This window comes from Triturus cristatus, chromosome 10, assembly GCF_964204655.1.
Source record: "Triturus cristatus chromosome 10, aTriCri1.1, whole genome shotgun sequence".
NCBI lineage: Eukaryota > Metazoa > Chordata > Amphibia > Caudata > Salamandridae > Triturus > Triturus cristatus.
Genome location: NC_140593.1, coordinates 558635778 through 558655814, shown reverse-complemented (window position 1 = coordinate 558655814; position 20037 = coordinate 558635778). Strand labels below are relative to the sequence as shown.

Here is a 20037-nt window from a genome sequence, read left to right as displayed (position 1 = left end):
ACACCTTATGTCATGGCTGACTGTTCCAACAGAGTGCTGCAGTCTGTAAAATGTGCTGACACTTCCAGCAAGCAATGGTTAAAGGGGCTGACCCATTGCCCCTCTCTGTGTATTATAATGATGACTTTATTTCAAAAGCTCTGACGAGTTACCCAGTTTATTACAAATGTCCAACTTTAGGAAAAGTGGGATTACAAACAGAAACTGAAAGGTACCTGGTGCCTTTTGCAATATTTGTTGGTAAAGCTGTATGGCATTTTCATATTCCTGTTTCCGAAACATAATATCTGCAATCATCTAAAAGAAAATAGACATTTTCATAAAGTTGAATATTATTAATTTAACTTATTAATCACCTTTCTTCCTCTAATAGGACATGCCTTGGCAACTTGGTACGACGATAACATTTTTAATTTACTGCGTATGCCAAGAAATTAAAATGAAGTGCACCCTAAATGTGATGGCCATGCAATCGGATTAAACAGTTTGAATTCAAAATGAAAATTAACCATCACATGTCATTTTAATGGAACATGAATGTTATTTAAGAGAAGACAGGTGTATTTAAAAGAGGGCTGTCCCAAAGACCCTTTATTTATATACATATAAAAGCATGCATGTTTTAAAAAATGTATGACAGTTTTAATATATGAGGCTGTAAGACATTTTAAGCGGTCCCTAGAATAGACCTAAAAAGAAAATCAATAAAAATGTACTGAACAAAAAAAAAAAAAAAAGGAGGTTCTTGAATATAATGGAAAGGCTTCTCATCTTTATGGGCTAGATGTATGAACAATACTAATAGTGATTACCATATAGCGATGTTTTGCAAATCGCTATTCAGTAATTGCTACCACTAATGTACAAAGGGGCTATTTAGCCCCCTTTTCTTACATAGCGATTCATAGTGGGTCGCAAATAGACCTACCTCATGAATATTAATGAGGTAGGTCAAAATTTGTGACCCACTATGATTCGCTGCCATCACAGCGATGGTGGCCTGCTGAGCTCAGCAGACCACCATGTCTGTGACTGCTTTTAAATAAACCAAGTTTAAAAAAAACACAGACTATTTTCCTTAAAGGAAAACGGGATGTGTTGAAAAATACAAAAATGAAACGTTTAAGTTTTATTTTTTAAGAGTAGGCATTGGTACCTTGGACCGCTGCCTACTCAAAAAAAAATTCCTCCATTCTTTAAGGGATCAGGCATCCCTTGGGGACCCCTTCCAATTTGCGAATGGATTACTACCAACTTTGAGTTGGCAGTAAAGTGCAAAGGTTTTGTGACCGCTTTCGGTCGCAAAACATTCATACCAATGCGAATTGGTATTTGGAAGGTATGCCCTAAACATGCCCCTTCCAAATACCGATTCGCAAAACCAAACTACAATTCGGTAACAGGTTACCGAATTGCAATTAGGACATTGTACATTTGAAAATGCGTTCTTGCATTCACAAATGGCCCGATTCTGCAAATTAGGCCGTTTGTGACCACAAAAAGGCTTCTTACATCTAGCCCTCAGTTCGAGTAATAAGAGATGGCCTGTGAGCTTTCTGTAATTGCTCACTTAATGAAAATCACTTCAGTATCCTGTGCCAGTTTTTTTGTACTTAAGGACCCTGGCTGGGAGGAGATGAGAGGTCAGAGCGCCTATAGCACAGCTGGATGTCTCAGTTTATAAGTCAACTAAGAGATTAAACGAGATAAGAAAAAAATCAATGTAAGATCCCGAGCCCTGACTGAAAATGTAAATTATTTTTCACATAAGTGTACCAAATGCATGTAGAACGAGAGACAGCAGAAGTTACTGTCTCTCGTTCACAGTCATTCTTTTGTTATTCATATACATGAAAATGTGTACATCACGTCAGTGTGTTTGAACACACCATGTGCATAGAAGGCTATGATGTGTTCTCACGTTACAAAAATACCACCACGTGTCCAGTAGATATACCTCCCGTTCATTTCCAACAAACTTTAAAATAGTGTGAATTTAGGCGTTTTTTAATACAGAATAGAATACAATTGAAAATAAAATCCAACAAAGTATACAGATCGCTTGTCAGACCTAATACCCCCACAGGCAGTCTTGCTCTAGCCTTATTAGGTAAGTTTGTGTACATTTTTATGTGAATTTTATATCACAGGTGTTGTCATTTTCTGGCAGCCGCGAGAGCTAGTAGACACCCGCTTACATAGAGTTGGCTTTTTTGGTCCATTGCTTTCAACCATTGGCTTTCTTTGACTAGCCTTTTCAGCCATCGACTTGAGAATTTCTCAATCACATCTTGCCTCAGCCCCATGAACTAATCATATTTCACCTAAGGCTATTGGCTGTTTAGATGCATCCTTCCACCATCTCTTTAGGGATTGTATTGAAATGTAAGAGTGACTACTTTACAACTATGGCCCTCCCTATCCGCTCATGATGGCTCCCTCTCATGTGTATCAATCTAATGTGCTAACGCTAAGTGTTAGCAAAATAAAGCCATGACTATTATCTTTCCAATACTTGTTATTTGTTAATAAGAACACAGTAATACCTAAACTACCTGACAAAGGACGAACTGTCTCAGGTTCTCCTTTTTGATGGTAAAATGTCAATGCTATTTTCTATGTAGGAGTCCTTGGTAACTGATTTTGGGAAAGGGAAAAAATAAAGTTACTAAACACAAAATATCCACAGGTGTAATAGGCGAAAATAGCATCAAAAAGGGCAACACACAACAAAGACACCTAATCACTGATGGAGTCCTTTAGTTAGGACGAAATCCCATCACCCACTGAGGTGGCATGCTTAATCATGTGTGATTTCTCCTCCTAGCGGAGACATCTAGCTTGGCCAAGGGCTACAACCCCCCTCACTCTGAGGGAGGAGCTCAGGGATGTTTTTGATTGCTACTCTTACAAAGGATGTACTAAAATCATCCAGATGTGAAACACTAGAATAGTTAGGTGATTGGCGCAGTGCAAAGAAACTTAACCAAGTGATGTATGTGATGCTAAAACAAACTACTAGGGGCGAAAAAACGTTATTGGTTCACTCCTACTGTCAAGATTAAAAACAGTGCATGTGCAGTATAAAAATATTAACTGCGTATGTCCAATAAATAGGTCTACATGTTTCGGCCAGTATGACCCCTGTGGTGTCGTGGCCTTCCTCAGGACCTAGATGTCAAATGCTACTGTGTTCCAAAAAGTGATACAATGAAAAATTAATAAAGATAATACTTTTAGGTGTAATATAGAACAGATACAACCTACAACACCAGTAGTCTCACTTTTGGTGAATAACTATATACTGGTGGTAATCCGTTGATTACGAGTAAGAGGCCTCACCTCACCTGGTAACAGCTCAGGACGGGAGGCACCACTCTATCCGTTGATACCCCGGACGATTAAAGAGCTGTGACTGGAGGTAGCAGTAGCATTTGACATATAGGTCCTGAGAAAGGCCACACCACCACTGGGGTCATACCGGCTGTTAGACCTGGCACCATTGACGTGGGTCTCCCTTCCATTTTCTGCTATTGCCTCCTGTTTTTTTGGTACATGTTTTGCTGGTCTAGATGCTTTGGGCACTGTGCCACTGCTGTTCAGTGCAATTGCTGCCCTGTTGACTTGGTAAGTGCATCCACTTGCCAGTCCCTAAACCTTCCCTTTTCTGCATGTTAGCCACCCCTAAGGTAGGCCAAGGGCAGGGTGCATTGTATGTAAAAGGTAGGACATGCCCTGGTGTGTGTGGCATGTCCTGATAGTGAATTACAGCCATTTTCATTTTTCACTATTGCAAGGCTACCTGTCCCCATAGGCCAGAATGGGTAGTTTGATTATAACACCTTATAATCATAACTGACCCAGGGAACATGGCAGAAAAACTAATTTAGTATGCCTGAACTCAAAATGATAAAATACATATTTTAGAGAAGTTGGTTTTAACATTCTGTGTTTGAGAATACCACTTTTAGAAAGTAGGTTTTTTTCTTGCCTAACCATCCAAGCCCGCCTCTGCTAGGTTGTGTATTCCATGTCTGGTTTGGGAGTGACAGGGGCGGGGGTGCTCCAGGAGACAGGGTGAGTCAGCACAAGGCTGAATAGACCTATCTGCATGAGGAGTGGTGGGAGGAGTAGCACCTGGGCCTGAATAGGGCTGTGCTTGCCTTCCACAATGCTGGCTCCATCTGCTGGGGTGCGTCTGATGACCCTGTCCCACACTGACAAAGGAAGAAGTTGTGCACTGGCAGAATGCTCCCAGAACTGGTTTGGACTAGGTACTCTGCCTTCAGAGACAATGGATTTGTGGATATAAAAAGGGGGACCCAGATCCCAGAACTTTAGATCACTTCTGGGAATCAAGATGAACCTTTACTGAGGAGAAGAACCAGGAAGCTGAAGGAGGAGACTGCCCCTGTGCTGTGTGTTTGGCCTGCAGTGGTTGCTTCATTGCCAAAGAAAGGAGAAGAGGACTGAGTGTGCTTTTCATCATCTTGTAGAAGATCTCCAAGGGCTTGATCTTTGAGCTTGCCTCCTGCCTAAAGTCTCAGGGATACAAGACTTCACCACCAGCTCCCCCTGAATTCCCTTACTGGGAATTGAAGTGCCTGCTGTTGTGCTGGGCCTTCTGAGGGACTGCGTGTTGCTGGGAGCTGGAAGCGCGACTCGAAGCTTGTCGCCGCCTCAGTAGTTGCCGTCGCAACGCCGAGTATGCGTGCTGCCGCTGTCACCATCGCATCACCAAAGCACGTCGCATCACCGGAGAAGCGCGCCGCCGCCGCAGAGGTCGCCATCGCATCACCGGAGAAGCACGTCGCAGGGCGTGTCGCAGCTCAGAAGATCACCGAATCGCCGCACGGCCGTCGGGTGTGCACGCATCGCATCTACGTTGTCGCATCGTAACCAAGGCGCCATCTTGTCGCATTGTACCGGAGAGCAGTAAGAAACCGACGCATCACCTCCCCACACAGTAAGGATGTGAGCATAAACTCCCCTGCGCAGCAGTAAGGAACTGATGCATCACCTTCCCTGCGACCCTTTTGTTTGTTTTGCATTACGCATCCAAGGTACTTTGAAGTAAAGTGTTGCATTTGCAATCTAAAGTGAACTGAGCTATTTCCTACCATTTTAAAGTCTATTTTTGATTACAGTATTGTAGATTTTTGTCGTTTGGTCTTGTGTTAAGTCTAGTAAAGATTACTTATTCTTCTAAACTGGTGTGGTGTCCATTTGTAGTGTTTTCACTGTATTACCGTATGTGTTCAGAAATGCTTTACACACTGCCTCTGAGATAAGCCTGCCTGTTCGTGCCAAGCTACCAAGGGGGTGAGCAGGGGTTATTTTAGGAGTGCAGCCCCTTACCCTGACTAGACTCAAGGGTCCCTATTTGGACAAAGGTGCAAACCATAGCCAACTAGAGACCCCCAAATCTAACACTGGCCGAAATATGTAGACCTGTTTTATTGGACATACGCAGTTAATATTTTTATACTGCACATGCACTGTTTTTAATCCCGACACTAGGAGTGAACCAATAAAGTTTTTTCGCCCCTAGTAGTTAGTTTTAGCATCACACACAACTTGTTTAAGTTTATTTGCACTGCGCCCATCACCTAACTATTCTAGTGTTTCACATCTGGAGGAATTCAGTACATCCTTTGTAAGAATAGCAATCAAAAACATCCCTGAGCTCCTACCTCACAATGAGAGGGTTGTAACCCTTGGCGGCGCTAGGTGTCTCCGCTAAGAGGAGAAATCCCAGATGATGAAGCATGCCACCTTGGTGGGTGATGGGATTTCGTCCTAACTAAAGGACTCCTTCATTAGTGATTAGGTGTCTTCGCTTGTGTCCCCCTTTTTGGTGCTATTTTAGCCCATTGGACCCGTGTTTATTTTGTGTTTAGTAGCAGGTTTGTTTGGGGAATCTATCCGCGCTGGTCTTAAAACTTCCCGTGGACCCTCCACTCCCAGTTTGTTTTTCTCCAAAAAAAGAAAGAGCGTCAGGGGAGATAAAGAGAAGGAGGACGAATTTTTGACGAACGAAAGTGCAGTAGGATGTAAGCCCCACACACTTCGCCTTTGGACAATAACTGTAAATAATTGTAATACACTTTTGCCAATTTGCAAACCACAGAAACAGCCAGTGTGATAGCTCAGTGGGTCAATATTCTTCCTTTGAAAAACTGTAAGAATCTTTAAGGCTAAAATGTAGCCGACATCAACACAGCTCTTCATACTTTTAAAGGTTGATACAATAAGTACCACGAAAGTGGGTAATAACACTAATTAAAGACAGTACTACTTAACAGTAGATAGTAGTAACAAGGGAATTATAAATTACAATTATGGCGTCTGTGAGCTGATTACAGATTTCAGTTAGTCTAGCTAGATTTAGGAATTTGTCAAGCATAAGCTTCTATTCCACGTGCAGTACTGAGCCACGCAGTGAGTTTCATAGGCTAAGTCCTTTATGACGTTATGAAGGCTTCTTACTAGGGGTGTGCAATTCACGTAATTTGCTTTAATGTAATTATGCGAAATTTCGGGCAAATTACATGGAAACTCGTGGAATGATGCATTATGCAAATCCGTTTTTTAGCTCTAGATTTTAGCATGAAATGTATCCTTGCATCTTTTTAGATTAGAGAACACTTTTGAGCAACAAAAGCGAACACAATAGCAACTTGTGTTCTGGTTGTTTGCATTGTTCCTGCTGTCCTGTGCTTTAGCTTTGCTGCAAACGGCAGCGTAATTACATGTTGTGGCAAAGTTTCAGGAATTTGGTGTAAGGCAATACCCCCAAAATTAAACGAATTATGCCAGCCTCATTTAAATTTCGCCCAGGCCTCGTTCTTAGCCAGGCCACACAGCTTTGAGGTCAATAGATAGTTCTTTTGTGCTTCTTGTTCAGGACAAAGGTAGAAAGTTAGGGGATGGATTATACAGATTTCCCCTGTCCCAGGCAATTAGGCACTGATGATATTTTGCTCCATTACCTACACCAGCGGTTCTTAACCTTTTGACTTCTGTGGACCCCAACTTAATCATTACTGGAACCGGGCAGCCCCACTGAATCAGTTCAATTCAAATAACTTTATTCGGTCTAGTTAGACCATAAAAGTATAAAAGCAATCACAAGACTTGTATAAAACATCAGTATACAGTGCTCTAATAATAAATAATCATTTAAAAAAATCATGCAGACAAATAAGGTCCATAAAACATCACATAAAAATTGGTGGTCCTCTGCTTTATGGCACGTTCAAGTTATACAGCAGCAAGAATACAGATCTTAAAGGTGGGCAAAGTTTGCAGATAAGTGAAAGCCGATCTACAGTAGCAAATGTTTGCCTCCACAAGAAAGGGCAATAAATAACGTTCCCTCAACAGCATATAAAATTTACATTAAATATAAAGTAGTTTGTTGTGATTGATCAACACAGGGAGACGGAGGTAAAAAAATGCAAAAACAAGCATTCAACAAACAAGATACAAAAGATTCAATATTTTATTTAATTCATAAACAAATCTTTAATAAAAATCTAAATATTAATGGGAAGGTTGAAGCTTTTCTAAATTCAATTGAGGCCACTCATGAGCCATAATATTTCCTGTTTGATGCACTTGCACTGCTCCCATGACACAATCTGAGGATATTGACTTAAGTTTTAGTCTCCAATTTCAAACTCCTTAATACTTAGAAAGTTTAACATTTTCCAATTCTATATGTTGCTTCTTTATTTATATACACTTTATTAATTTATTATCTACTTTCCTAAGCAGTCACGGACCCCCAGGGTTCACCGGAACACTGACCGACACCAACTGAAAGGTGCAAAATTGACACGTGCACTAGCAAATGCAAAACGTTAGTTTGTACTAGCTAGTCAGCACAAGCTTTTTTGCACTGCGGACCTGGTGAAAATAACTACAAAATTGTAATGGCACAAGAGTGCTTGACACCTGTAAATTTTATTAAAGAAAATGCACGTTTCACGTATTTGCACACACCAAGTGCCCATGACTGCTTGGCCGCTGTCCTGGACTGACCAAACAGTCATGCGCACTTTGCATTTCCACACCAGGCTGCATTACACAGCCTGGTGGAGAACATGCCCAGACCCCTAGTCCCCGTTTGAGCGCTGATCCACAGCGCTGAGACCAATCACAACGCTGCAATGCAGCATTGTGATTGGCTTTGGGGAGCCTGTGTGCTTCCGGAATCTTCAGAAACGAAGGCAGAGAGAGGGAGGCGGCCGCGGCACAAGGGGGTACATTTTTTTGTTTGTTTTTTTAAATATTTTGACTTGCACATCTTACCATTGAAGCATCATCTTTGCTTTGGTCATACTGAAGGAGAACTGTACATTGTTCATTACAAGACTCCATGTCTTCCCGTATCAAGTACAGCCGTGCTAACTCCAGCATCACCTAATAAGACACAATTAACCAATTCTAATTAACTTGCAATATAATCAGTCATGTTCTAATGTTAATTTTTAAAAACGTTCAATTGTGATCCCTTTCTACGAAGTGTTTTTGCTACAGTTGAAAAGCCCAAAGCGTGTCATTAAGTTCAGAGGGTTATGTAAGTTACTGGTTGATAATTCAGCACCTTGAGACTCTTCACTTGAATACTAGCCAGGAATCATTGTGGATATGACATCGGCTTTTTATCACATATTTAATATCGCACAGAATTCTAGACTAATGCAGGAAGTCTTCAGCCCCAATAGCCTCAGATGTTCCCTTGCTGTATGATGTGCTGATGCTGTGAACTTCACAACCGTGTTCAATGTATTCAACCACCTGTCATGTAGAGCAAAAACATTTAAATGAAAGGTATCCAGAACTGCACCTAAGAACTAGTGGCGTAGCTAGACCTTTTGTCACCCGTGACAGTCGAGCTTTTGCTGCCCCACGACGACTACAGGTGAGGTGGGGGGTCTGGCGATGGTCCCTGGGTGGGTTGGGGCGTGACACCACTGCCCCAAAGCTCATGCCGCCCGGGCAGACACCCCCTTCCCCCTCCCCTTGCTATGCCACCACTAAGAACGGGAGGACGTGAGGTGGAACCAAACACAACACTTTCACATTCAGTCTGAAACCCAAGAAGCACAAAAGAAGGATTGTATTTCGTAAAGTTTCCTTGAGTGGAGGACGTGACATTGCCCTAAGGAGAGAGTCATTCACATGCAGAAAGAGAAAATACTCCAGATGGTGGAGATGAGACACCACTACTGTCATCACTCTGGTAAAAACTCTAGGAGCTGACTTCAGACCAAAATGCAGAGCTGCAAATTGATAATGATCATTCCTCGATACTAAAGTAATGTTTGAACAGTTGGTAGATGGGAATGTGGAAGTAAGCATCTGTGAGTCTAGAGACACTAGCCACTTCTGCTCCTGCAGTGCTTGTAATGACTGCTGAATTATTAGAATCTTGAATTTCTCTGATTTGAAGAAGAGATTTCAAACTTAAATGAAGTTGTCCCCTTTTCTTGGGTAACAGAAGATACTTTGATTAACCCTTACACTCTTTCAACAAGGGTGCCAGCTCTATGTCAACCCTTGCCAAAAGAGAAATAACCTTCATAACCTTACAGTATCACCCACCCCCCCTAATACTAAGCATACCCTATCCTATGCAATCATCTCTCCAAACATCTTCTTCGAGACACATTTGCTGCACCATGATTCTATATCTGTTCAGCAATAGAACCACAGCATGTCTTCAGAACCTCCAGACAACACTCTTCAAAATATTGTTGTGTAGTTCCTGTAAAACCTATATAGGATCTTCAAGTTTAGACAACATACACTGCGGGTATGTTGGCCTGTATAACAGCTAGCTCACAGTGCCACTAGAAACTCCTCTTACCAAGGAGAGAATAGTTCTTAGCAACTATGGAACATGACAACCCTGATCCCTCAGGACCATGGAAACAGTGCAATACTTTTCGCTCAGTCAATCGTGCTCACTTTGTCTCAGAGAGATACTCAGGATAAAAGATAGATGTTTTTCAAAAAACATTTATTGAACATTCGTCATTCTATTCTACCATCTTGCTAGAACCATGAATACAGTTAAGTATATAAAATACATGATAATAAAATACGTACTCCTATGATGCTTCCCTAACTAGATGTCCCTAAGTGTACCTAGCATGTATGTAGGTGTTAAGCCAAGAATCCCTCTAGGATAAAGTCAACAGCTTTACCTGAAGTGAGACACTGTGGGACCCAGTCTTGGTCTCGAGTTGGACACCTCGCAAGGGATGCTAGACCACTGCGAGCTGGAGTATCTTCATGCAGGAAGAAACAAGTTACTTACCTGTAACTATAGTTCTCCAGTATTGGAAGCTTTCATAAATTCACATGCTTGAATCATTACTCGTCATCATGATGGGAGTCCCCGGTATTTAAAAATAGTAGTAGTAAATGCAAACGTGGGTAACCATAGGCATGCTGGTGGAAAAACGAAATATAGCGCAGAGGTGGGGATCCAGACAGACCCCTACCCTCCCCCAATGGTGCGGAGACATGGATACCGTCATGATTGCGGAAAAGGCGGTGTATATCCACAGAGGGTGCCCCAAGAAATGGACACAGATGTGGGGGAAATGGAACAGTTATCGAGGGGATATATGCGAGCCCCCTAGGGAGAACTCAGATTCAGAACTCAGTGAATAGGCCGGTTGAGGGAATATCTGGGAAACGAGTGGGCAATGATGAAGTCCTGGATATAGCACTGACTCGGAGAACCGAGATAATGTATTCGCACGTTATTGTAATGCTGTATTTGATGTGGAAAGTAACTGCAGCTACTTGTGAAATGATTCATAATGTAAGTAATGTCACAGATTGTTCTAAATGGTATGGAAAGACCAATAAAAAGTTTTACAACAAAAAATAGTAGTAGTAGACTAAGTAGAAGTAATAGTACACTGATAGGTATGGACTAGAAAGGCCTAGGCCTCTCAGTTATTTAACCTATCATGGTCATTATTAAAATAGAAGCAAAGTTCTGCTTCAACCAATCAGCATCCAGTCACCCACTAGAACTCTCCAGAGAGAAGGTCAGCACCTCAGATTTTCGAGCACAAGTGCCAACCCAATTATGCCATGGGGAAGAGGGTGAGTCGCATGTGAATCTATGAAAGCTTCCAATACTCGAGAACTATAGTTACATGTAAGTAACTTGTTTCTTACTCCAGTATTGGAACTTTCATAGATTCACATACTTGAATCAGAATAGCAAGCAGTTGGCAGCATATTTACCATAGACTTTAGAGCTTAACCAAAACATATATATCAGTAAGACTTTCAAGTATTCATCAAATATTATACTAGATGATAATAATAGACCTCATTAATACAAAACTCCCGTAAACTGCAGCATGGTAAACTGTAAAACATGTGGAAATGTGATACAGAAGAAGAGGTAAGAGGGTAGACAGGGGTGGCTCACCTTAATGGAACATGAGACGAAGTACTGCTTGACCATCTGCTGTGTCATTTAGTATTGCTCAGTCCAGGCAGTAGTGTTGGGTGAATAAGTGTCTATTCTTCCACGTTACAGCCCTGTAAATTTCTGGAAGCGATACTCCGGCAAATAAAGCTGCAGACATCGACACCGCCCTTGTGGAATGGGTTTGGACTCTTGCGGATAGAGGTCTTCCTGCTTTGTGATGACAACATTTTATGGCACTCGCAATCCATCTAGATATACTATGTTTGGAGAGCGGAAAACCTTTCCTTGTTGCACTGTATGCAACAAACAATTGAGATGTCATGCAGAAAGGTTCCGTGGTATGTAGATAAAATTTCCAGCAAGGCCTGACATCCAGTGACTGCAGAGCCCTCTCTGCCAATGTCGTTGGATTTGGGAAGAAAGTTTTAAGTACCACCAGTTCGTTCAGGTGGAAATCAGAGGGAACCTTGGGAATGAACTTCGGATTTGTGCATAGCAGAACTCCATCCGTTTTAAATTGCAAAAAGGGTTCCTCTATTACAAAGCCTGAATCTCACTGACCCTTCTAGCAGATGTCAAGGCAAGGAGCAGAGCCAATTTCCAAGACCAGAACTTTATATCTGCTGGATGAATTGGTTTGAACAGGGGTTTCATTAACTGCGAGAGGACAGTGTTCAATTGCCATGTTGGAGGTGAAGGTCTTACCGGAGGAAACATTCGAAACAGTCCTTTGAGAAATTCTCTTATAACTCTACAGGACCAAAGAGGTGGAGAAGAAGGTGATCTTCTATATTGGGAAATGGCCGCTAAATTAACCTTTATCGAACTATGAGCCAAGCCCAATCTTGCGAGCAGTAAGAGGTAAGGTAAGATTTGTTAAGGAGAAGATGACAGTGGGTTTATGTTCTCTTGATGACACCAGATGCAGAAACGCCTCCATTTGAGGTGGTAAGTCTTGTTGGTACTATCCGCCCGCGCCCTGGCTAGTACATCTCTGCACTCACTAGAAATGTTCAGGTGTTGGAATTCATTGTATTCAGGAGGCATGCAGACAAATGCAAGCTCTTAAGATCTGGGTGAAGTATCTGGCCCTGGTTCATGGTCAGAAGATTGGGAAATACTGGTAGTCGACGGTGTGGGACCTGCAATAGAAGAAGCAGTTCTGTGCACCACTGTTGGCATGGCCACGCCGGAGCGAGGAGTATCAACTTGCATGGTACGGTTCTTATCTGCATCAGAACTCTTGGGAGAAGATGAATGGGAGGAAAGGCATAGGCAAAGATGTTGGACCATGCAATTGAAAAGGCATTCCCCCCCATGACCCCTGTTGGGGATGCCAACTTCATAGTACCCGCATTTGCGGTTCTGGCGAGTTGCAAACCGGTCCAATTCCGGCTTGTCCCAGATCCAAAATATGTCCTATAGCGTTTGATAGTGAATCGGCTATTCGGACACAATGTTGTCAACCTGTTTGGAGTGTCAGCAATCGTGTTCTGACGTCCCAGAACATGCTCTGCCTACAAGCGGATTCCTTGAGCTATGGCCCATTCCCATAAAACCGGAGCCTCTCTGGAGAGATGGAATGACTTTGTGCCGCCTTGCTTGTTGACGTAGTGCATCGTAGTGGTATTGTCCGTCCAGACTAAGATAAGTTGCGAATTCTGGAATGAAATGCCTGTAAAGCTAGATGCACCGCTTTCAGTTCTAGCACGTTTATGTGGGATTGAGTTTGAGTTTGATTCCACTTACAACTTACTTGGAGTTCCTCGAGGTAAGCTCCCCATTCCTCTAAGGACGCATCCGTCGTAACCACTAGTGGAGCAGCTACTCGTTGCAAGAGAAACCCCACTGACAGATGGTTCTTGTCTATTCGCCACCCTAGGGCTTTTACCAGGCGTGGAGTTGCGCGGACGATGTCGAAGGATCCTCTTGATTGGACTCACTGCTTGTCCAGCCCTTCTTGAATTGGGAGCATCTTGAGACGGCAGAAAATAACTAGTGGTATGCACGACAACATCATTCCCAAAAGGGATTTGTAAAGTCAGACCGAAGGAGACTTTTCTTTTGATGGAATTTGCCAAATTGAGAAGATGCTGTTTATGCTCTTCCGCAGGACTTGCCTTTAAGGAGACTGTGTCTAAATGAGCTCCTAGGAAGACAATTTTTTAAAACTGAATTTGATTGGATTTTTGTAGATTGTAGATTGATCGTAAGACCCAATCTCTTGAAAAGAGTAGTGCAGACTTTTGTGGATTTTATTGCTGCTGCTTCGGACGGAGCTTTGATCAGCCAGTCGTCCAGAGATGGAAAGACTTGATGTTGCTGTTGTCTGAGAAATGCTACGACTGGAGCCAAGCACTTGGTAAAAATCCTGGGAGCCGACTTCAGGCCAAAGGGAAGGACTCTGAATTGGTAGTGGCATCCAGCTACCACAAATCTCAGGTATTTTGTGTGTTTTGGATAAATAGGAATGTGGAAGTAGGCATCCTGGAGGTCTAAGGTTGTCATAAAATCTCATTGATGTAGGAGCTTCAGCACCTCTTGCAATGTTATCATTCGGAACAATTGTTTCCTTAAGTACAGATTTAGGTTTCGGAGGTCCAAACTCGGTCTCCACTGCTTTCACTTCTTTCTGACCATGAACAAACGGGAATAGAAACCAGTGCCCCTGCTGGATAATGGGACCTTTTCTATTGCTCCTTTCTGAAGCATGTTTCTGACCTCCTTCTGAAGTGCTTTGAGATGCCTGTGGGCGGAGATTTGAGGAGGGGTTGTAGGTGGTTTCTGGTAAACTCTAGAGTGTGTCTGAATTGTACTAGGCAAAGGATCCACTGGTCCGTAGTAATGGACTGCCATTGATGGAGGCAGTGGGAGATATTGCCTCCTAGGCGGGTAGGATGAGTTGGACATAAACGTGAAGGAAGGAGAGATGGAGCCAGAGCCTGTGGTTTATCATTGTCGACGGCCAGCATCCTTGCCAGCTCATTGTGTTTTCCCTCTATTTGGTAAGATGTAGGATGATTGGGGTGGCTGCCTCTGCTGGTACTGAGGCCGGTATGACTGAGGTGTCGAAGAGTATGTTGGGTGGCAGTATTGCTGATACCCCCTCTGTAGGAAGGCTGTCCTCTTCCCCTAGAACCTCGAAAAGGAACTTTTCTGAATTGCAGCGTCCTCAATGACTTGGCAGTATCTATGTCTGCCTTGATGGTTTTGAGGGCCTCTTCCACATGGCTACCGAAAAGAGCTTCCCCATCATATGGGAGATCCAATATCTTATTTTGAACCTCTGGACGAAATGAGGTGGCTTTGAGCCATCCCTGTCTGCGCAATACTGCAGCTCCAGCCAGTTGCGTTAATCCTGTCAGTGACATCCACAGCTGAATCAATTATCTCATTGGATGCCCTCTCTTCTTCGTGCAGAATCTTTTTTGCTTCTTCCTACAAATCTTCTGGCAGCCGGTCGATATATGAGGCAATGTCTGACCACATTTGGCGATCGTAGCGCCCTAGAATCGCCAGGGAATTTGCAGCCTTAACTGTTAGCGCAGACATCGCAGAGAACTATTTGCCAATGGAATCCAGACGTCTGCCTTCTCTGTCCGGGGGTGCAGATAAATGCGCCGCAGGATTTTTGGAGCATAGTTGAGCAGCCTGCATTACCACAGAGTCTGGCTTTGGATGACCTGTGAGGCACGCTGGGGCATCATCTGTGGTCTTATATTTCTTATCCAGACGTGGCAGTACCACTGGTACTGAGGCTGGGTTCTTCATGATCCTAATACCTTCATCCCAAATATAATCTATAATGGGAATAGTTCTAACTGTCTTTGGAAAAGGCTCTTTAAAATCGTATAAAAAGCAGTCAGCTTATTTGGATGGCATAGGTATAGCAAATTGTTTCGCTGCACGCTCCAACAAGTTGCGAAATACCCCAATATCCTCAAGTGGGGAATCTACTGGAGGGGGTGTTGGTGAGGCAGGCGATGACATTCTGTAATCGTCCAATTCCGAGGCCATGTCATGCAATTCCCCCTCCTCACCTGAAGAGGCTGGTTCATGGAGAGGAACAACTTGTAGAGTACTAGGGACCCATAATACAGCAGGAGTATTTAGTCGTAAAGGTGAAGCCACCAGAGATGGCAGGTGTCTACTGGCTGGCCCTGGGCGGTGGAAAGTGTGCCTGTAATCTTGTAGCATGAACTGTAAATCAGATAACAATGCAGAGGGCATTGTAACCATTTCATCATGAGACTGTTGGTGTCTCCACCCCCCCCCCCCCCTCCTTCTCCCTCCCTTCCCCCCCCACCGGCCACTCGGCTACTCTCTTGGATGCCATTTGGCTCCCTTCCTCCCTCCCCCCCCCCCGCCCAGGGACACACTAGATCAACATTACCTTGATTGAACCTTAAGGGCCTGTCCCGGTGACACAAGTTGGAATAAAGCGGCTAAGTTGGTGGTTACCAGTTAGTAGGGAGGGAAGAGTTGCAGGTGGGATGGCGAGGGTGGGTGTTGGGGTAAGAAAATGAAGATATGCTGAGATATGAGATGTGCTGCTCTGAACAAATTGTGGTTACAATGATGTCATGGACTATTAGCTTACGTATTAATTACTTGTACTTAACAGTGCAATGTCACGAAAGCACTCAATAAGATGTACACACAATCTGAATGCTCACATGTAACCATAAATATATCTTATATCATGATGTGTATTGCAAACTTCTAATAAAATGGTGCTATAAAAATACAAAAATAAACGAGACTGTTGGTGTACTTGTGCAGGCTGTAAAAAATAGGCTTAATCATAGTATTGTTGATCATCATCCTCATCATCATATGGCTGACACTTAACGTGTAACTCCAATGGACTACAAGCGTCCCCAAATGGACCAATATCTTGTTCGGAATCTTCATCATGCCCTTCCAGTAGATGAGTTGGCAATAAAGACGTAATCCTACTGGGCGAAGTGTGCTCTGGTGTAATTTCCACTTCCTGTGTCTTTTACGGTGATTTTTTCTTCATAGACCATTATCGTCGACTACTGCGTCGATGAGTGTCTTCAGTTCCAAAGATTTTGCCTCAGTTGTCGACGGTGACGTCGTCGACGGTCGTGACTTTGACGACAGTTGCGGTTTCGTTAACGCTAGATATCTAGTCAATGCTGGCCAGCGATTGCCTCTTCGTCGACGGTTTCTTCAACGACGATATCTTAGACGGTGGCATGCTTGACAACCAAGACTGTCTCGTCTACTGCTGTAGTTTCGTCAACGCCTCCGTCGACGACGACTTCGTCGACTATACCTTACTCGACGAAGACTCATAGAAGATGCTTCTCCTTGGGTATCAGAAGATTTGGCGACGAAATTGGACCCTGTGTCGACGATATCAAGGATGTCGTCGACAAAGAGAGCCATAGAACAAGTTATCGACGTGCCTGCAGAGCAGCCTCTCATCGACGAAATGGTTGACATACCCTCCTTCACAAGAGAACTGACTGATGGCTTGTCAGAAGAGGTTTTTTTCCATGTTAATTTTAGATGACCTGGGGGTGTATCCGGCTCAGAAACAGTCTTAGGAAGTTGCTCTTTTTTGTGAGAGCCCTTACTGCGCTCAGAGAAAGATTTGTTAGAGGACTTCTTGGCGCATTTCCTGGCAGTGACCGTATCCGACTGTGAAGGATCCCTGGCTCTGTTTGAAGAGATTTTTGAAGCTTTAGAAGTTTTAGAAGAGGTTGACTGCTCACTTTCTGAATCTGATACAGGATCAGACCTAGTTTTCAATTTTTGAAGCCAAATTAAAAGACGTCCTCAGTCCCTCTGGGTTTTATTTGAGAATGTACGACACATTTTGCAGTCTGTAGCCTTATGAGAAGGGTACAAACAAATGCAGTCTTTATGAGGGTCCTCTACATAAAGACTCTTCTTCAAACAAGTGGCACATTCTCTAAAGAGAGCCTACCTAATCTTATCAGCCATAGTTCAGTCCCAACAAATAAGTAAATCCACTCTAATATCAATATAATGAGGTTAAAGTACTTTCCTGACAGGAAATCCTGAAAATGTCCTTAAGAAGAGAAAACTGAGCAGAGCTCAGAGGAGACCCCCTTAGCACAATGTGCAGTAGGAAATCTGAGGTGCTGACCTTCTCTCTGGAGGGTTCTAGAGGGTGGCTGGATGCTGATTGGTTGAGGCAGAACTTTGGTTCTTTTTTAATAATGACCATGATAGGTTAATAACCTTAGAGACCTAGGCCTTTCTAGTCTATACCCATCAGTGTACTATTACTTCTACTAAGTCTATTACTACTATTTTTAAATATCGGGGGCTCCGATGATGACGGGGAATGATTCAAGCATGTGAATCTATGAAAGTTCCAATACTGGAGTAACGTCAGCGTCTTGTGTCAGTGTGTCGGCAGGGAAGTCCTGCACTCCTCTGACTATCTTAGCAAGATGTGATGTTTATATATCCAAAGGTATTCCCAGGGGTTCTACCTTGCTGGTCCACTAGAAAACAAGTTTCTTTTTCTAACGTGCATGCTCCTGCACGCCACCGATGGCGAAGTAACAGCACTTTGAGCGACAGTTATGGTAAAGGTCAGTACAGATGCAATGATACGAGGAGATGTAGATTTCTCTGGAAAATCCCACAATTTGAAATATTCAGAGGCTTCATGTAAGAGAACAACCAGTAATGGTCTGGTGCCTGAATCTGCAAAAGCACTCTTGGCTAAGTACCAAATCTGCCTCTCTGAAAGCATTTTCATTGTCAAGACAAGCAAGTTCATGGTGCTACCTGCCATTAGCTTACAAATGTACCTTTCGATGTGTGTCTGGTACTGCATGCAATTCAACAGTATTAAGCACCACAGTCGTCCGGTTTTATTCTAGGCATCATAAAGAGATCAAATTTGTGGTTACATCTGCACTCTAAAATCCCACATAGAAGCCCCAACATTAATGCAGACAAGTACTATTGGACATGACTCTGTAAAATCCTAAAAAGCTCATTAGAAATGGAGGCAACAGTCCTAGACATGAGAGACACCTCAACCTCGAACCAAGTAGAATGGTTGAAAGTAGTTACCAAGAGGGAGCCGTCAGCAGAGAAATCTACTCACCTTTTAAAACTCAATGAAGCCCAAGAACCTCCTACTGGTGTGAGTAATGCAACCAAGGTAGACAACCCTTAGACAAAATAATAACATTGTGGTATCCACACAAGGCAGAGAAAAAGTGTATTGGTAGGGGAAACCATAAAGCATGTCAGTGGTATGAGGGCTGTAGAATAGCTGTGAATGTTTCAAGCTGCCAAACTGTGTACACTCTTAAACCTGCTTCTGTTGCTACAGGCATTCCAACAGAGTAATAGGAGATGGTAAGATGTAGAAGACCTCCTGATTTCATAGAGCTTTACACATTACAACCCCTATTAATATGTGTTCAGTAGGAATGTTAGGATTTGGACCTTAGCAACATTTTACAACATGATGATCTTAAACCTTTGCTTGTGCTGAGAAGCAGTGAACAGTGATATTAAACCTTATATAGTTCTATGCTCATAGAAGCAGAGCAGATTTAGTTATGTACTCACCTTGCTGTCTGACTCCGAGTAGAACAGTGCATCTTTGTAGTATTTTATGGCTTTCTCAAAGTCTTTCTGGTCCAAGTACTGCTCAGCAAGCTGAACGCAGATAACAGACGCCTGCTGCTTCTGGGATGGGACCATCTCTGGCTGTTCAACATGGACACGTTTTAGGATCCTGGACTGGATATCAAATGCCTACGGGAATACAAAAAAGTGTCCAATCAGTAGAGAAAAAATAACTAAGTGCCAGATTCTACAAGAAAGCCCCCTTTACCAAGAATCTATAAGAAGGAGGCTTCTAACGAGATTCATTGTATTTAAAGAGATCTTTTCAGTTGAAGAAACAGATGCATATACAAAGAATTTGAACGTTTAAAAATATAATGTGGTATACTCCGAGACATTTTAGTCAATGGTAAAATGAAAAGTGACGAAGTCCAAGCGCAAATGCCAATATACATTTACAAATAAAAATAAAAATACATTGAAATTGTGCAATATGTGGGAGAACCAGACACAAATGGGGGGAGGTGGGGACCGCCAGTCTTGGGCAAGGAGGAAAGGTAGAGTGCAGAAGCAATAGGGAAGGAAGATGCATCTATAGAGGCCTCTGATACAAAACACTGATGCTTCAGGAACTGGCAGCTTCAAATTTCCAGTTTTTGTTTACTAAAAATCATATAAAATGTTCTATATAGGGCTTGCTACTGCAGATTTGCTGTAGCAAAGTAACACACAAAAGAAACTTTTACTCAACTCCTATATTGAGTGAATAACTAAATGAGATGCCTTTCAGAGGCTTAATATTGATTCCATTTCACAGCTCTTTCAGTTTTGTATTGCATCGGTGTTTACGTATCGCATCCCATATTCCTTGAGAGGCCTACAAGTGTTTGACTGTCGAGTAAGTAGCTACTCCTTATGTATAGTTTATACAGAGCAGTGTGACCTTACCCAGGTCATGGAAACACTTGAATGCT

At 42.8% G+C, this 20037-nt stretch overlaps 1 protein-coding gene across 1 annotated transcript in view; it reads right to left on the bottom strand.

Moving 5' to 3' along the window:
* The window catches only part of LOC146789726 (tetratricopeptide repeat protein 21B-like), a 372315-nt gene that overhangs the window by 199650 nt on the left and 152628 nt on the right, over window positions 1–20037 (bottom strand). The window contains exons 14-16 of the mRNA XM_085631186.1: window positions 19064–19252; window positions 8317–8427; window positions 216–297 (exon numbers count right to left, since the gene is read on the bottom strand). Coding sequence (XP_085487312.1) covers window positions 216–297; window positions 8317–8427; window positions 19064–19252 — 382 coding nt within the window. The remainder of the gene's footprint in view (window positions 1–215; window positions 298–8316; window positions 8428–19063; window positions 19253–20037) is intronic.